The 17,009-nt window shown below is 39.8% G+C and overlaps 1 protein-coding gene across 1 annotated transcript in view; it reads right to left on the reverse strand.

Annotated features, from left to right (window-relative positions):
- Positions 1-17,009, reverse strand: part of MYH11 (myosin heavy chain 11) — a 63,399-nt gene that overhangs the window by 18,310 nt on the left and 28,080 nt on the right. Inside the window, exons 6-19 of the mRNA XM_082313421.1 lie at positions 15,501-15,603; positions 11,239-11,331; positions 10,279-10,342; positions 8,108-8,206; positions 6,941-7,084; positions 4,138-4,233; positions 3,643-3,761; positions 3,321-3,473; positions 2,686-2,859; positions 2,312-2,485; positions 1,709-1,823; positions 568-761; positions 277-398; positions 92-161 (exon numbers count right to left, since the gene is read on the reverse strand). Coding sequence (XP_082169547.1) covers positions 92-161; positions 277-398; positions 568-761; positions 1,709-1,823; positions 2,312-2,485; positions 2,686-2,859; positions 3,321-3,473; positions 3,643-3,761; positions 4,138-4,233; positions 6,941-7,084; positions 8,108-8,206; positions 10,279-10,342; positions 11,239-11,331; positions 15,501-15,603 — 1,720 coding nt within the window. The remainder of the gene's footprint in view (positions 1-91; positions 162-276; positions 399-567; positions 762-1,708; positions 1,824-2,311; positions 2,486-2,685; positions 2,860-3,320; positions 3,474-3,642; positions 3,762-4,137; positions 4,234-6,940; positions 7,085-8,107; positions 8,207-10,278; positions 10,343-11,238; positions 11,332-15,500; positions 15,604-17,009) is intronic.

Here is a 17,009-nt window from a genome sequence, read left to right on the forward strand (position 1 = left end):
AAAATTACTTCTCATTTCTGTTCGCTCTCAACAGCTTTTATATAAGAAGTATAGACTTGATTATCAATAGGATCAAAAATGTTTTCCTCACCATCAGTATGCAAGCCTGCTTCCCATCCATGAATCCTTTAGGAATAGCATTTGCAGCAAGAATTTCGTATCTGCCAAAAGATGTTGATGTTAGGGAGGTTGAAACGTATCAGATTATTTTGTACAGACAAACATGTATTACATCAACATTAAACCCAGAGTTAGGACCGAGTGAGGGATTCCTACCGCTGACGGAACTCCTGGAAGACAATCCTGTTGGGGAATCCTTGCCGGCAGATACGAATACCTTCCAAGACACCATTGCAGCGCAACTGTTCCAGCACTAAATGGGCATCAAGTTTGCCAGCCTGAAAAGGGAACAGAAAGTATTTTTAGCACAGTAGAAATTTACAAAAATGTTACCGGCCGCATATCTATGTTTGAAGACATCATTCAGCTCTGCGATGTGCTGGCACAGTGAGCAGCTCAACATGAATAATATAGCAGGGGTCTGAAAATTGAGCATTTGAAATTTACCCTTTTTTCATGGTTTGGAATGATACAGCGGACAAAGTTGGGATTGGTATTCCTTAAGGTGGTCATCAGTTTGGTCAGCTGCTCCTTATAGAGTTGTCCAACAGTACGGAACATGCCTTTCTTGGTTTTTGAAGCACTGGGGAGTGAGCTTTCAGTCATCTTGGCCATCTGGTCCAGCCCAACTATACGGTCCACTGAAATATAAAAGAAAGTATGAACGGAACTGCTTATATAAGCTGTCGTCACCTCACATTACACCTATCATCACTGGCATTGTTAAACTGCACCTTCCCAAAGAGGACCACTATATTTCTGATGCAGTAGAAGCATAGTAACAGAAGTACTAGAAGAGCTTTCTGGGTAAACAGGCTACTTCTGTCGAACATGAAAATGAGGCTCTTTCTTTGTTAACTAGTGACAGAATGGAGCAACTGAATACACAGAATATATTTTATTTTATGTTTGCTCTAAAAAAGACAGTCCTCCTGCAGGACATCCAATTGGTAGGTTGGTGTCAGAACCAGGAACAACAACATCTCTTGACTCCCATCTGTTACCCAGTGGTTCTCAAAGTGTAGCTAATAATCTCCCTCAGTTATCTGATAATTCAGAGCCGCCTTGCTGGTGTTTGCATGCACATTTATGTCCATATATTAAATATTTATACTGTCGTATATGTGTTACAGATCCATATAAACTTTTTAAAAACAAAGTGTTTTATATGCATACAGACATTCTTCTGATGGAGTTTAGTTGAGATTATACATCGCTGGAGAGAACTGTGTAGGACTTCTGGGGGAGGAGTGTGTAAGGTAAGTCATAAAACCCAACAATAACCTGTATTAAATGAGGTCTGCAATATCACATATTCAGCAATGTTTTAACAGTGTAATGAATAATTTTTATTCTGTTGCTGAATACTATTAAGTAAGGACATTTTTTGATAGTGCTTAAACCTATCTAATGATGCTTTCCATAAATATGTCTTTAGAACACATTATTCTTGTTTCTTAGGTCAGTCTCTTCTATGCTTATCATTTTCACACTTGTGCCCTGCCAGCAAGGGATGGCTGTCAAAAAGTTCTAGTAGAAATTTCTCTCTTTAAGTCACATATTACTGATTTAGAGTTGCAATTCATACCATCTTTCCAGAGGTCTGCTACAAATTTGTCTGAAGACTGGTTCAGCAGAGAAGTCACATTGTCATTGAGTGGATCCATGTTCTTTGTTAGCCAGGCAGTTGCATTGTAGGTAACCTGCAGGAAACAGTGCTACATCAAAAATCTGTTCTCAATAAAGATATCTGGAGTGTCCAAGAACACAGGGCACTGTATCAACACAAAATCATACAGATAATAATAATGTTGAAAAGATTTCTATGGTTAAGAGCTGAGTTGAGTATTTATTCTTACATGTACTAGCATCTGAAAAGCTTTTTTCAGACATATCCATGGCAGGGCACTTCCCCTGCCTTTAAAAAATCTCCTTCCTAGAAAGGAATCCTAATTACTTGGATTTTCAATAACCTCGGTGCTGTTTATTTTTGTTTTCACGTGAGCTTAGCACAACCATGAATGTTTTGCAAATCTTATTTCATATGGTATGTAATTAAAGCACTTAATATATACACTATACAATTAAAGCCATCCCTAATCAATAAGGGTACCAGACTGTTTCTTTTTTACCATCTGGGCATCAAAGAATCAAAGTTCCCTAAGTCAAAATAGCTCAGTGTGTCCAGTACCTTTCCAGCGTAGTGCATGATACAGAACTCGGTTTTATCCTTGAGCTGCTTGGGCTTCTGGAATTTGGGGTGGTTGCCTTGTTCTTGACACAGTTTCTCTACAAAGGATGTGTCAGTAGCCTTGGGGAACCAGCACTCTTCATCCAGCAGAGCCAGGACACCTGGAGGGTTGGTCTGCAATGTGAGCAATATCAGATCAGTATCGTCACAGGCAGAGACAAAGAAAGAGCACCACCTTCTTTATCCCTCATGTTACAAATTCTCCCAGTCAACAAAGGATCTGAAATACCTTAAATGGCTCTCTTATTGTACGGATACATAACTGACCCTGATGCGACCTATGTAGTATCCCACCTATAGAGATATAATCTTACTGGTCTTTCAATCAACTCAATGCAAGGTTGCAGATCAAGGCCAAAGTCAATGAAATTCCATTCAATGCCCTCTCGCTGGTATTCCTCTTGCTCCAGTATAAACATTGTGTGGTTGAAAAGCTGCTGAAGTTTCTCATTAGTGTAATTGATGCACAGCTGCTCAAAGGAATTGATCTGTGAAGAGGAAAAAAGTGAATTCCTAATGTTAGGAAAACAGCGAGAAGATGAAATTTGCTATCTTCTATTTCTTTTTACATATTTACAATAATTCAAATATAAGGATCCATATGTTTCTAATGTAAGGTCTTGAAAATTTACAGTAAGTTCTCAAGTGGTAAATCTTTGTACTGGGACCAGTGCAATAAACTGTAAAAAGCAGACCCTGACTCTAAACACTGAGCCCCACAGAAGCCCAGCAGGAGCACACTGCCAGCCCCCAGCCCTGGCTGCCCAAGGGAAAGGCAAGCAGCCAGGTGTAGTAGTCCCATGGGTCATGTTGGCCATGGGCTACTAGCCAGCTTGAAAGAACCAAATTGTTTTTGTGTCTCTGAACTTAGATTTTTGTCATCTTATATTCAAAGCACTGCATAGGAGTGGATAAGGAATTTAGTCAGCTTGTGTCCCGCAGTACATACCTCAAAAATCTCAAATCCAGCAATATCAAGGATCCCCAAGAAGGAAGCGCCTTGTCTTTTTGTTTTATCGAGAGCTTTATTTACGCGAGCTAGAATCCAACGGAAAAGACGTTCAAATTGTGCCTTGGCCAAAGCCTCTATGGCAAAGTCCGCCTGAAAAAAAGTAGAGAAAATTGTAAGTGAAAGAAGAAACCCAATTGGCTTCTAATTTCCGTAGAGATAATGAGACAGAAAACTGACATTTCCCTTTAGACAAGATAGATATAAGAAAAAAAGAAGAAAGAATAGTTTCAGGAGAGCTGAGCAGACTGCAAGTAGATACCTGCTCTTTCGTCTGAGCTTTCTGAACAACATCTCGTCCTACTTTGATCCTTGGGGTTAGAATAGATCTTGTGAAATCTGTCACATTAATCCCCATCAGATGACACACTTTTTGTGCAGCTAGAATAAAAGAGTGAGATATTATTTCAGTCTGAATTTTCTCTTAGCAGGTCAGTAGGTGTGAATACAAGCAGCTCAGCAAGTTATTTATCTTCTTTAAAATCTCCTCTATTGTACGTACAAGAGATGCCACTTGCCATGAAAGTATTATTCATGATCCAAGCAGCAAATTCACTGGTCATCAAATTTATGGATTCAAGATTGCTAGAAAAGGTAATGTTAATTGAGCTGATTTTAAGTATGGTATATCTTTTAAAGCCTGTGAAGTATATATGTAATAACAATTAAATATAAAATACTGATAAAGAGTGCTTACTCAGCTGCTATTTTATTGATTTCTTAATGTTAACTAGATTTTTTAAGTGGCAAATCATACCAGTATTGTCTGGCATAGAAGCTTGATCAGTGTTTCTCTCCTTCTTGAAGACAATATTACCCAGTTGTAGGACAGATGAAACGACCCTCAGTATAGCTGTAAGAGAAACAGATAATATAAATGAGGAACAGAATGGACACATTTTGAAAGCTCTGTTCCCTGCAATAATGAAGATTCATTCTATTGCCTACGGTAGTCTGTACCTCTATGGAAAGAGCTAGGTTTGCTTTAAAAGACTGTGCCATAAACTGCAGGAGTCTGAGAGCTGATTGTGTAGCATCTCAACAATCTGTGCAGTGGAGTAAACAGGCCAGTCTGGGAACACCAGCACCTCCGAGCTAAGTTGTGCTGGCTCCCCAGGCAGACCCCCCAAGTCTTGGGAATTCATCTCCCACTCACAGTGGCCTGTAGCATCCTCCCTGCTCAGTCACTTGACAATCTGTATCTCTGTCTTTAAAATAAAAAAAAAAACCCCACCCTGTGAATTACCAGCAGTTTCAAAAATGTGTGGCACTTCTGAAGCTCCAGTTATGCAGAAACATGTGGATATTTAGTTGTGCAACTAAAATCAAATGTATACATATCTTTGAAGGATTAGTGTCAAAGCACAGAAAAGTAATTGATTAATGTTTGATTACTAAAACACATATAAATGTGATGCCACCTAACTTCAGGTAGTAAAATCTACTGATATGTTACAGATGAGATTGTATGAATCTAGGGAGTTCCATTTTTTTGTTTGGTAAACCTACACAGGAGAAGAATACTGTCCTAATGGGCTTATATTTTAGAGCATGAAATCAAAGGGGTTCAAGCAGTAGTGTAATGACTCCTATTGCTGTAATGGAGAATGCTGCTGTCAACACCAATACACATGCCCTGGCAGGAGAATGAACCAGTCTTCATCAGTAACATCACTTGAATTTACTGAGGCTGGGATTTGCACTGCTGTCCTGCAAGGCAAGATATTTTTTCCTGAGCATTCCTCAGTCACTGATGCAGGGTGGGATGTGACGGAGCTCTGCTCCCGGCTGCCACAGCTGGTCCAAGGCTCAAGGGCTGGGGTGATGCTGTTTCTGCCACCAGGTGTCACTTGGGGCATGGCAATTTGCATCCATGGGCAATGCACACTGGCATGCACCAGCGGAAGCCCTGCACACTCCCAGGAACAGTGAGAGGTAAAAGCTATGGAGATAGATGTCTCGCAGGCCCACATTTTCAAGATAGTTTAGTTGTTGGTTCCTGCTCCTTGTTTTTATTTCTCTTTTCTCTGAATCAGTGGATACAAATATGAGCTATTTGAGCCTGTTCCATTTCTTTCAAAATTAAATCAGAATATTTTGCAACTTTTTCGTGCTAGTTGTTGGAAAGTTCTGAAAAATGGCTTTAAATGGTCATTACTTTTGTTAAAGCTGGCTTGAATTCAATGGTCCGTTCTGGGTATGTATGGAGCTCTTCTACAGAGAAATCCTCCCCATCATAAACACAAATTACCTTTCAAAACACCATGTGTTATAGTACATGCTGACAACTGCAGCGATGCTGTGGAATTCAAAAGGGTCAGGAGTCCATGTCATGTTCCTCCTACAAGCAGCCCTCTGGACTTTATAAGACTTACAAGAAAAAGCCTTGCAATTCTTCATTCAGATGGACAGCAAAATATTGTGACAATTATTTTATTTGATCCATGTTTAAATTACTGTGTAGAGCTGCCTTGTGCATCACCACTCGTTCTGTGCATCACAGAGACAATTTCTCTTTGATGATATATACTCTATTTTCCAATATAGGTGGTGATTCTTCAATATTTCTTTCACTGTGTTTCCAGCAAGTGCTGCCAGTTTAAACCTTTGAAGGAGCTCGTTTGCAATGAGTTTTTGTTATTGGCTTCAGCTGCTCCCACCGGTACCTACTGCAGCAATGGGAAAAGGTAGGCACTGTAGTAACTTTTTAAGTAGAACTTTTCTAACAACAACCTAAAGCAGTAGGTCATAATTAGATCTCCTTGCAAGGCAAGAACAGTCACCCTAATACTCACAAGACTTCCTGAAGCATCACCCTGTTTAATACAAAGGTGGCAATGATTCCAAGGAGGCTGTAGCGTTTTGTGTCATGGATCTATGAGAGCAGTTCCAGTGTCTTCACTGCCCCTGCTATCCTCCCCCCAGATTCCTGCTGCTGGTCTGCGTTGCCTTCAGGCACTGTATTGCCACCAGTTTGGTTGCTTGTTGTTACTGGCTCTGATTGTGCTGCTTGTGTTTTGTGATCTTGATCCTGTGTTTAGATCCTGCCTTGATCTTGTGTCTCTCCTGATCACACAGAACTGAGTTCTCATATTATTCTTAAGGTGACGTAGAAACAAATCTGCGCTTGAGAAGTTTCACCTTAAGAGAGAACCTTCATTCTCTTTCCATGAGACATCTATGGTTTAATTCATCTAATACCTCCTGAGAAGGAGGGATATCTATGAGCACTAACTCACAGTGCACTTCTTAGAAACAGTAGCTAGGTAACAGCTGGTAATAGTTTTACACAGAGGAAATAAGAGGCAAAGAGGTTAAATAACATGAGTACATTTAGAATCCTCCCATTGGTGGTTCATGCAAGATCACACTTCTCCAGAGAAACATGGACATAAAATCTAAATAATCTTAATTTTCTTATATGAACGTAGAATCTTACTTCATATGCATATTTTGCAAATTGATTATTCTGGACAGAATTAACCTCTGTGCATTTGCATCTCTATATAGTGTCACTTGCAGATGTATACCTTGAATACAGTCTTGCTAACAATTCTCACCTATCTGTTCTTCCTCAGAAAAGCCCATAATTTTCATGGCTTCCAAGGTCTCCTGGAACATCTCGTCATCTTGTTGAGCAGGAATAGGCACGTGGCCATTAGATAGAAAGGTATAATTGTTGAAGCCTTCCAGCAACAGATCATCTAAAAAGCAAAGAAGAAAAGCCTTACTTAAGGCATCAACTTAATGCTCTTGAGTTCTCCCAATGAACAACAGGAAAAAAACCCAGTGTTTTCACCAAAGGAAGACTCTGCTTGTATGAGGAGTTTAGGGTTTTGTGGTGCACAAATATTTTCAGAATAACTTTTCATTTTGCAAGCTTGATTGTGTTAAGTTTCCAGTTTTCATTAGTAACTGGGGAATGTCTCTGCCCCTCAGTGGAATTTTGCATCCTATGGACTCAAATCTGAGCCATTCTTCTCAAAAGTCTTTCATTTAACGCCATGTGTAGCCTACTCAGAACTACACCTCTCCCTATGGGGATTCATATCAGGTAATGATAAGGACGGAACCAGGTAGCAGCCATAGTGGGCCAGACCAAAAGAATCTTCAGCCCTATACTGGAGCCAACAACAGATTCTTAGGTAAGGAGCATAAAAAGCAGGGAAAATACAGAGTTATCCATTGCTTTATACGTTCTTTGGCCACCAGTGATTTAGGGAAAGATGTCATATTTGAACCAGGATGTTCCAATACATATTATGTCTAATCTTTTTTTTGGATCCACTTACACTTTTCACCTTCTCAACGTTCTGAAGCTACGGGTTTCACAGTGTAATAATGTGCTGTGGGAAAGACATTCTCTTAATTTATTTTAAAAGCACAAGCCACTATTTTTATTGGGAACCCCAATTTCTTTTGTGTAAAAAATAATGAATAACTCTTCCCTATTTATCTTCTCGATACCATTCAAGATGGGATCTGAATGGGTTTACATCTCCTGTAAATTGAAACATCCTGTAAACTGCAAGCAACCTGGCTCAAACAGGTGGACATCAATTGAAGCTTTATTATAATTCACTTGAGGGAAATATTTTCTATAGCTAAAGAGCTGTTTATTTATAGAAAAGATTGAATGACATACAATTAAAGAAGTTATGATAAATTAAGTAAGCCATTGCTCAGACTGTTGAATGAGATCTAAGAATCATTAGCAAGTAACTTACTTCTCATTTGTTCAGAAGCTCCAGCAATCAAATAGTAAAAGATATGAAACGTTCGCTCATCTTTAGCCTGACGAATAGCACGGGATTTTTCAAGCAAATCTGTTTGTCAGTGTGTTAAAAAAAAAATCAAAAACATATTTCAATCCTTCCTTAATTGTGCCATCAGCCTCAGAACCATCAATAGCATTGTTGAAATGTTTGCCGCAAGCTTGTCTACCATGAACATGCGTCTAATTCTGCGGCAGGACCTCTGGTATTGGTATAATTCTCACCACAACGAGTAGACCAATTTCCTCCCTCTTATTGTATGGTAAATGCTGGTAATCATGGTAATAAGCACAACACTAGACATAAATGCTTCTACAATCAGGCATATAAAAATAGTATTCACAATACAATTCACACCACTTTTAAAATGAAGTAGCAATATGATTCTTTCAACATAAGGTGGGGCTGCTAGAAAAAGCTCTTTAGGCCAGTATTGTAGGTATAAAGGCAATAAAAGCAAACTTTATTTTTTGGTCCATTTTTGTGACTATAAACTACTAGAAACGAAGTTGGCAATAGCGTAAGTATTTCAACATCAGTCAGCGATTCACTCTGTAAAACCTATAGTGCTATAGATAAAACTTCAGTTAAGACCAAAAAAATTTAAAACCTGATTTTTTCTAAAGATCACTTGTCAAAATAAGAGCAGAAAGATAAACTGTTTGTTGTTTGATGCTACACCCAAGGGATAAGGTCCTTCTTTATAGCTGCATCTTTCTTTCTCATTTGTTGGAGCAAGCAGCTCGTCCTCTATGCAAAGATGAGCAATGCAGCACTGAGGAACCTAGCTACATATTAATTTGTTCATTAAAACACACTCTCTCATAAACATAACCAAGGGAAGAGGCAAGCAAAGTCAGGCTAAGCTGAATTTCTCTGAAATGTCTGTACTTTTTTCCTGAAAATGTACATCAAGGTTATTGATATATAGCTCTGCTCTGGGTATGTCATTTGAAACAGCAGGGCAGTATTTGGCATCCAGAGCAGACAAGTTCTCTGGAAATATCTGGCACTTAATGCTATCTGGGGCATCAGCACCGGCAAAATACTCAGTTGCGTGAGTTCCCCGAACGTGTAATTTCTGACCACGGCCGTTTAACAAAATCTGCAGAGAGCCAGTCAATTTCCGGATAAATTGTCCCTTGGTTTGGCAAAGGGAGAGGAACTGTAGGGACTCTGAGACAGCCCTTCTGACCGCACCGTGTTCTTTGGCTTTTCCTGTCTCTTCTGTCTTTATTAATATAAAGTCTTTAGAGGGGTGGAAGGGAAAGTAAAAATTACTGTTATTAAAATGACCCTTCAATCCTCCAGACATGAACGAGAGAGCTGTCATACTAGGTATCATATAGACTTACCCTTTAACAGGTTATTCTTAATGCTTTTTCTTGGAATGCCTCTATCCCAGTACAACGTATATCACCTTTGCCATACCTAAACAGCAGGGGATGTGCAGCCACAGGCTTGATCACTCAGTCTGCAAGGCTCAGGACCCTTCCCTTAGAGAAGCCAGGGTGCACAGGAGTGAGGGTGAGATCGCACTGAGCATCTGGACTTCATCCTGGCCAAACCTGGACTTGAAAACTGGGAAGCACTCTATACTGTAGTGATAATACCAAGCATTCAGTGTTTTTTCAAAGTGCCTGTCACAGCACCAGTAAGAAACAGTGAAGTTTCAAAACCTTTTATGCAGCTGGAAATATAGACCAGAGGGAACCAGAGTGACTCATGCAGGACCACAGTAATATGAAACAAAACAACCACATAGCTCTCAAGATCATATGCAATCTTAACCACAAAACAATCTTTTCCCATTATCATATTATTGGGACTCTGCTTTTAAAGTCCCCTGCCATTGCCTTAGGTATGGTGCTTCCATTTTCTGAAGCTCTATATGGGGAATAGCACACTTTCCTATAGCTGAGAAAACAGACCTGAAAATGTAAACGTGAGAGTAAGACAAACCGAGAAGCTGGTATCAGCATAAACGGAGCCACTTCCCTCCATCTTTGTTTATACCAGCCCCAGCGATATTTGCCTTTCTTAGACATGCAATGGGGCTTGTTTATCTTACTTCCTTCTGCTCACCCTAGTTAGCTTCCAGTGCAGCTCACTGAAAAGGATACAAGTCTCTATGTTTGCTCCGACAATGTAGCCTGTCACATCAAAGTTGATGCGGATGAATTTGCCCTGTGAATGAAAAGAAGATCTAGATTGGGCTGTTTTTTCAGGTTATGCCAGGTTTTCCAACATTAGTATTTAGCCTGTTTAATAAGACATGTACATCGTCCTCTTAAGAATAATATGCTTGATTCCTTCCTGCCAGGACAGCCCGTGGAAAAGCCTGAAAGGAAGTGAACTTCTCTGATATTCCCTCTGCAGAGACTTGCCCCCACATTTCGTTCAGGCACATCGAGGGAAAGGAGTCCTCCCTGCTGGACCAGGCTTTGGGAGCTGGGGGTATGACAACATCTATTTTCTACTTTGGTTTCCACAAGTCTAATGAGGGAATAGCATTGACTCTGCCTAACTCCCTCTGCTGAGGTTCATCTGCATGGGTCCCTGAACTTTTCAGGGAAAGAGCAGAGGTGGGAGAGGAGGGTCTGCAGGGAAAACAAGCATCTGCCAGCACTCCCAGAAAAAAGTGTCATCAAGTAGTGACAGCCCTCAGCTCACATCAGTCTAACTTGAATCTATACGACTGTTTTTGCTTTTTCTCCTGTAGTTTTTAATTTAATTTATTAACCACGCTTGCTAAGTAACAGTCATGAGATATATGCTCAACAGTGGTGCAAAGAAAAAGAAAGTACAGATTTTGTTTGCAAATATTCTGAAGGTGGGTAAGTCCTGGAGCAGGAATTGACTCTGGAAGGCCACAAGTTTGAGCTTGATCTTTAATCTTCTATAAGGCCAAATTCCTATTTCAGAGAGGAATTCTAAACTGTTTTTAAGGGATTAGTTTTAAGACACTCTTTAGAGAGAAGCACTGATGAGGGCGACTGTCTATACATTGTGTTTTAAAAGATGCTGTGTTGTCCCCGTCCCCGTCCCCCCCCCCATAGACCCACTGGATTTTTCCTACTTACGAATCTGGAGGAGTTGTCGTTCTTCACAGTTTTGGCGTTTCCAAAAGCTTCAAGAATAGGGTTTGCCTGTAGAAGCTGTTTTTCCAGCTCACCCTAAAATTCATTCAGATGCAGTTAACGCTAAACTTCATAATTACTTAATTAAAACCAACACACGTACACTGGAGAAAAATGTGAAAGATAATTTAAGCCTCTAACTTTTTTTTTGCTGAATACTGCACTTCATGTGGATTTGTTTTCATTCTCTGTTAATCTTTGTGTTTATATATTTGTGCAGTTGACTGCTGTCCTGTATACATGACCCTTTTCCAGCCCTGTTGCCTGTGACAGATCAAAGTCAATTAATCTGTTTAGCATCATGACTGGCCTTTCTTAAAAAAAAGGGTCATTCAATGTCAAATATATTTTTTTTCCAGTTTAATATTGTTTTTAGAAGGGATATTCTTAAAGGAACCTCTAGCATGTCTTTTTCAAGTTAGTTTATTGAGATCCTTTGCTAGCAAATGACGATGTAATTAGAATAACTTGCCGAGAATCATTTTAATGTAATGCAGCACAAAGCTACAAAGCAGATTTCATCAAGTCTATTAATAATGATCCATGCAAGGCTATTTAGGTTAAATATGGAACTGCATTGATTTATTTCAAACTGGGATAATGAATTCTCATGCAAACACACAAACTTTGTATTATATTGTTAATTGTGATTGGTAATTGCTAATGAAACAAGTCATGCAAGGAAACAAGCATGCATTTAATACTCCTATTTCTAAACAAGTCAATGATGTTGAAAAAATCCTTTGCTTATGAATACAGCTTTTTTGAACTTTTCATTCAGCTCTGTCCTATGAGGTCACTCACTTTCACATTTGCTTCTTGTCGTCCTATTCTTTGAGTACTACACTGCAGTAACATGCATTATTTCAAATAACTCACTCTGAAAAGGAAAAAGTCCTTGATAGATAGTATGATATCATTTAAATAATTTTAATTAGAAAATAAGGCAATATTTAGGTTGAATCTAGGGGCAATAATTTGGAAAATGTGTGCAAAAATAGTGTGCAAAACTGGTAACCTTTTCCTAAATGCCATTCCTGAATGTCTTGTAACTTACGTGGCAATGATGAGAGCTGCCTCAAAAATATCATTAAAAAGCAACTGGTTGTTAACAAATGGGTAAACTTATGTGCGTGGTCCCGAGATGGGAGAATGAACACCTTCCTGAGAGCATAGATCTTTTGAGAGCTAAGGCATGTATCAAGACTGCATTTTGAAAAAAAGAAAAGAAAAGCCCCACCAAAAATCCCCCAAAACTTTCTACCTAAGAGTTGAAGGAAGAGGGGAGGAAGATTTCCAAACGAGCTAATACGGGAGTCCTAGAATAAGTAACGAATTCCTAAAAGTCCCTGAAGTTTCTCTGTGCTGAGCAACTCTTTCCAGTTATACTCTGTAGACTTAAAAACTCCACTATAAGCATAGGGTGTTGCTGAAATCAGATGGTGACACCTAAAACAGAGCCTTGTCTGCTAAACTGAGGCAGATACCGCCTGCTTCTAGGGACAACTGAACGTTGCCATAAACTTGGGGTATAAAACTGTGGCTCTCAATTAACAGCACTGTATTGCAGCTGTAAATCCACTGAGCTCCACAGAGTTGCCTATGCCAGCAATGAATTAGTTTTTTTGCAGAGCTTGTCAAATGAAGTACTGAATTAACTAAGGGGCAACACATTGCCCTTTGTCATAGCCACAGTCTGAGAGGCAGCAGTCAGAACGGGGGAAAAAAAAGACCATAAAAAAAAATCCCATTTGCCTGGCACAGAAACAGAGAGAATATGCCAGCAAATCTGCCTATATTCCCAAAGGATTGGTATGCTGGTAGGGCGCACTACAATACAGGAGGGCCTATGAGGGCCTGTAAGGAACTGCCATAACACACCTGCAGACACACGCTGCAGTGAGAATTGCTCTGTTACACATCATAGCAGCAAGCTAAGAACATGCTAACTTTTGCGGATGTCAACAATTCTCAACAGTTACATGAAAATGTAAAATTGAAAGCAATATCAAATGGAAAGCATGCAGCCATACAAATCAATCAAACGCCGTGAGGTTTAGGAATTATTTCACAACAGTCCTAGAAAGTTCAACCTGAAGCACAGAAAGCATTTGGGTATTTTCATTCAGAAATCACATTGCTCCATTTCAGGCTGAGTGGCTCTTTCAGGATCGTGGGAAATTTCATTCAAACTATGGCGATTTGAACACACACATATAGAAGAGAGTGATATTTGAAAGATGACCCTGCCTGTGTCAGACCTCATTCTTTACCATGGAGCCTGACACAGTTAGGGTTGATTTGTGAGAGCATTTGGCGCTATTGTTGCTTTTTGTCATATCATACAACATGTTTCAACAAAATCTCTCTTAAATTTTCGAGGTGCAACAATAGCATGCAGATCTACACTCAGTGCCTTAAACACACATCAAACAGTCTAAGTTACTCACGTAAGAAAAAGATGGACCTTGCTGTATTGAATAACGTGGTATAAAACAAGTGTCAGTATCATTTCCATTACACAGACATTTTTATTGTTTTTCCTGTATTAAAATAACCAATACACAGTTTCCATGCAAATAAACCAGAAATACAAATAAAAACAACCTATTGCAGACATACCAAGAGTACAAGTACCATTAACATATATAGAGCATTTTAACTGAAGTAAAAAAAACCCTGAAGCAAAGGGATGGGATTTGGATCCTGTCCCAGGTTAGTCTCCCAGGACCCGACAAGGACAGATATTTTTATGGTAAATCCCCAGTTCTTCTCTGGGGCAACTGAGGCATTTTGCTGTTCATTATTTTTTTAATGACCGAAATTGCAATGTCAGTAGTCCCAGTCACTGAATTACTATTTGCCAGCATGTGATAGAACAACTTAGACTTTCTCTCAGCTCCCATCTGGTGGATATTTGCCTTCAGGTCTGTCTCAGGGCCAGTTTGATCCCGAGACTCACGTAATTCCCCAGAGGAGTCAGCAGCAACTGCGGTTACATGCCTGTTAGGAATGGCCTTGAAATCACAAGTTCATTTCCCCCAGCCACTGAGCAGGACGCAGTAGGAAAAAATATTTTTTTTGCATAAACATTCAACAAAGGAAAACTATGCCTTTAGTCTTGGACTGTTTCCACTAAATTTAATCACAGATTTCTAGAAAATACTACCCAAAGGGACATCTACTCCCTCCCCTGCCCCAAAGCAGTATCTGCTGTACATAAACAATAGTTATTTATGGTGGAAGAGGCCAGGCTGCACACCCTGTGCTCTGGAGTCTTCTGTCTGCCAGCATACAGGGTAGGCAAGGGCAACGGCAAGACCCAGCACAGGTGTAGTCATGCGATTTTGACTTCATTTCCCACTACCCTATTAATTACTTATTTTGGACTTAGTCCTCCATTTGGGACACACTGAAATGTCTTCCTGAACTAAGCCTATTTTGTCATAAAAGTGAATTGCTACATTTTTTTACAGAAGTTTTTGAGTAACATTCAAAAGGCTGGAAATGATGTAGGACCTGGAGTTGTATCATTGAAAACAGCAAAGGCAGTTGAGAGCCTCAGCCACACCAATCATCTCCGTGAACCGGGCAAGTATAAGCTAGCATTACAGTTCGGAGCAAGAAAACAAACTTTAGTTGCTAAGGCAAGATTATTACAAATTTTGAAGGAACAAAGTACTTTTAAAAAATTGTGCCTTTCAAATTCGTTCTCTCAGACAGGGGAGTAAAAAGAAAAGGCAAGTTTTATACTGGGACTCTTTGCTAGCCAGTAAGAAAACTTGCTTGCTAACAAAGCCAATCAAAACTTTAGAAGTTTAAATGCTGGTATATATTTTTGTGACGCAGTTGGATAACGTGTCAGTTAAAGGCTTTCCCAAACTTCTTAGTTGCCAGGGGCCAAGGGTAAAATAAGGACCCAAGCCCTTGCAGACTTCAAGGCCTTCATGCTAGGATATAAATAGGTGCTATGCATATGGAAAGCTATGAATATTTCTCTTCTAGCAAAGTACATTCTGATTTGATGCCTAAGGGAGTGTCAAACAAAAGGTTTTTTCCATAAACATAGAGCTGTGACGTAATTGTGTACTCTTAATATGTCGACCGTTTGGCAAGCCCCAGACATTGACTTGCTGTTAGCACAGTCAGCTCGGTACAGTCCTAACAGGCTTGAAGAAGAGGTGAATACGGAAGAGCTCACTTACAGTGATGCTGGTGTCCTTTTTGCCCTTGTGTGATGAAGCAACAACAGCCAGGTACTGAATGACCTTTTTGGTATTTTCTGTCTTGCCAGCACCAGATTCACCTCTGAGGGGAAAGAAAATAACACAAAAGGAGGTAGGTAACTAGTGGGGACTCCTTCTGCCATGTGATGTATTTAGTGTATAAAAACAGGACTGGAAACTGCCCGGCTCAGTTAGTGTTTACCCCAGAACACCATCTCTCCAAATCCACCTGACTTCAGCATGCGAAGAATGCATTATCAGAGCTACATCTCTCTCCCATTAGTATTTTGACTGGACTTTGGGCCATTTAAGGCAATTCTAAAACATGATGCATTTTTGAACGGCAGTTCGTCTTGCTTTGGCAGCATCTGAACATTTATGAGAAGTGGAGCTGGCAGGGAGTCTGCTTGTATTTTAAGATCAAAAAATACAACATTAACTATGATGTGGTACAGCAGTAAGAAAAAGCATCAGCAGTAATACAATAGTTTTCTCTTCTGAAACTCTGGCACTGAATATACTAACGGCTTGTATCAGTGCTGGAGAATAAGCGAATGATCCTGCCTCATTTGAACTCCAGGTTCAAACGCTCCTTGAATCCACTGGGACCAGAGCTGGGACTGCCCAAGGTGTCCCTGCTAACCGGGTGGTAAGGGACCTCTCCTGTGGGGACACCTCTGACCAGCAGAATCGGCATCCCAGCTGTGCTCCGTGCAGTGTCCCTTGGGAAGCAGGGAGGCAGTGGTAATTTTCTACCTCCAGGAGGACTTCCAGGGTTACATTTATTTACAACTCTTAAACCCTTTCTTAAAGTAAAATACTGGTTTTCAAAGTACAGGTAAAAGGGCCAGATTTACCCAGTCTTTTCTCAGAAGAACATTTCCAGCCTACTTTTCCCTCTTTAAGTGTCACATTACATTGTCTCACGTCTTCTAGATACCTTTGGCTCTGATGATTATATAGACAAAAACGTTTTTAAACTCTCCTGTCTCAGCAATCAGAAAGGGCATTAAAGTGGATGTGGAGGTAATAAACTAGTTCCTTCAACTGTATCAAGCTAGTGCTGTGAGGAGGGCAACAGTCTAAATGTAAGTCGGACCTCTTTGTCTTTGGATTTAGATTAAAATGGATTAAAAATAAAAAGAACAATACATGAAAAAATCCCATGGATATTTGTCAACTCTTTTGAAGCTGAAAGTATTTAGCTGGATCCATTGCAGTTCTGCATCTTTTCCTAATTAGGAAATACAGGAGTTAATTTTCCCTATGAAGGGACCAGTGATAAACGGACGTAAAAAATATGAGTAAGTGCTGGGCAGAACTTTCAAGATGGGATGACATTGATGTAAACTTTAGGAAACCAGAAACAATTCCTGCCTGAGGTACGACATGATGAGAAGTGTTTCTTCTGGCTTTTAGAGTTTTAAGCAGAAATAATTGAGATGACTATGTTCCTTTTCACAAGACCTGGGTTAATTTGCACAGTTT

The sequence above is a fragment of the Platalea leucorodia genome (assembly GCF_965183815.1).
Source record: "Platalea leucorodia genome assembly, chromosome: 5".
Taxonomy (NCBI): Eukaryota; Metazoa; Chordata; class Aves; order Pelecaniformes; family Threskiornithidae; genus Platalea; species Platalea leucorodia.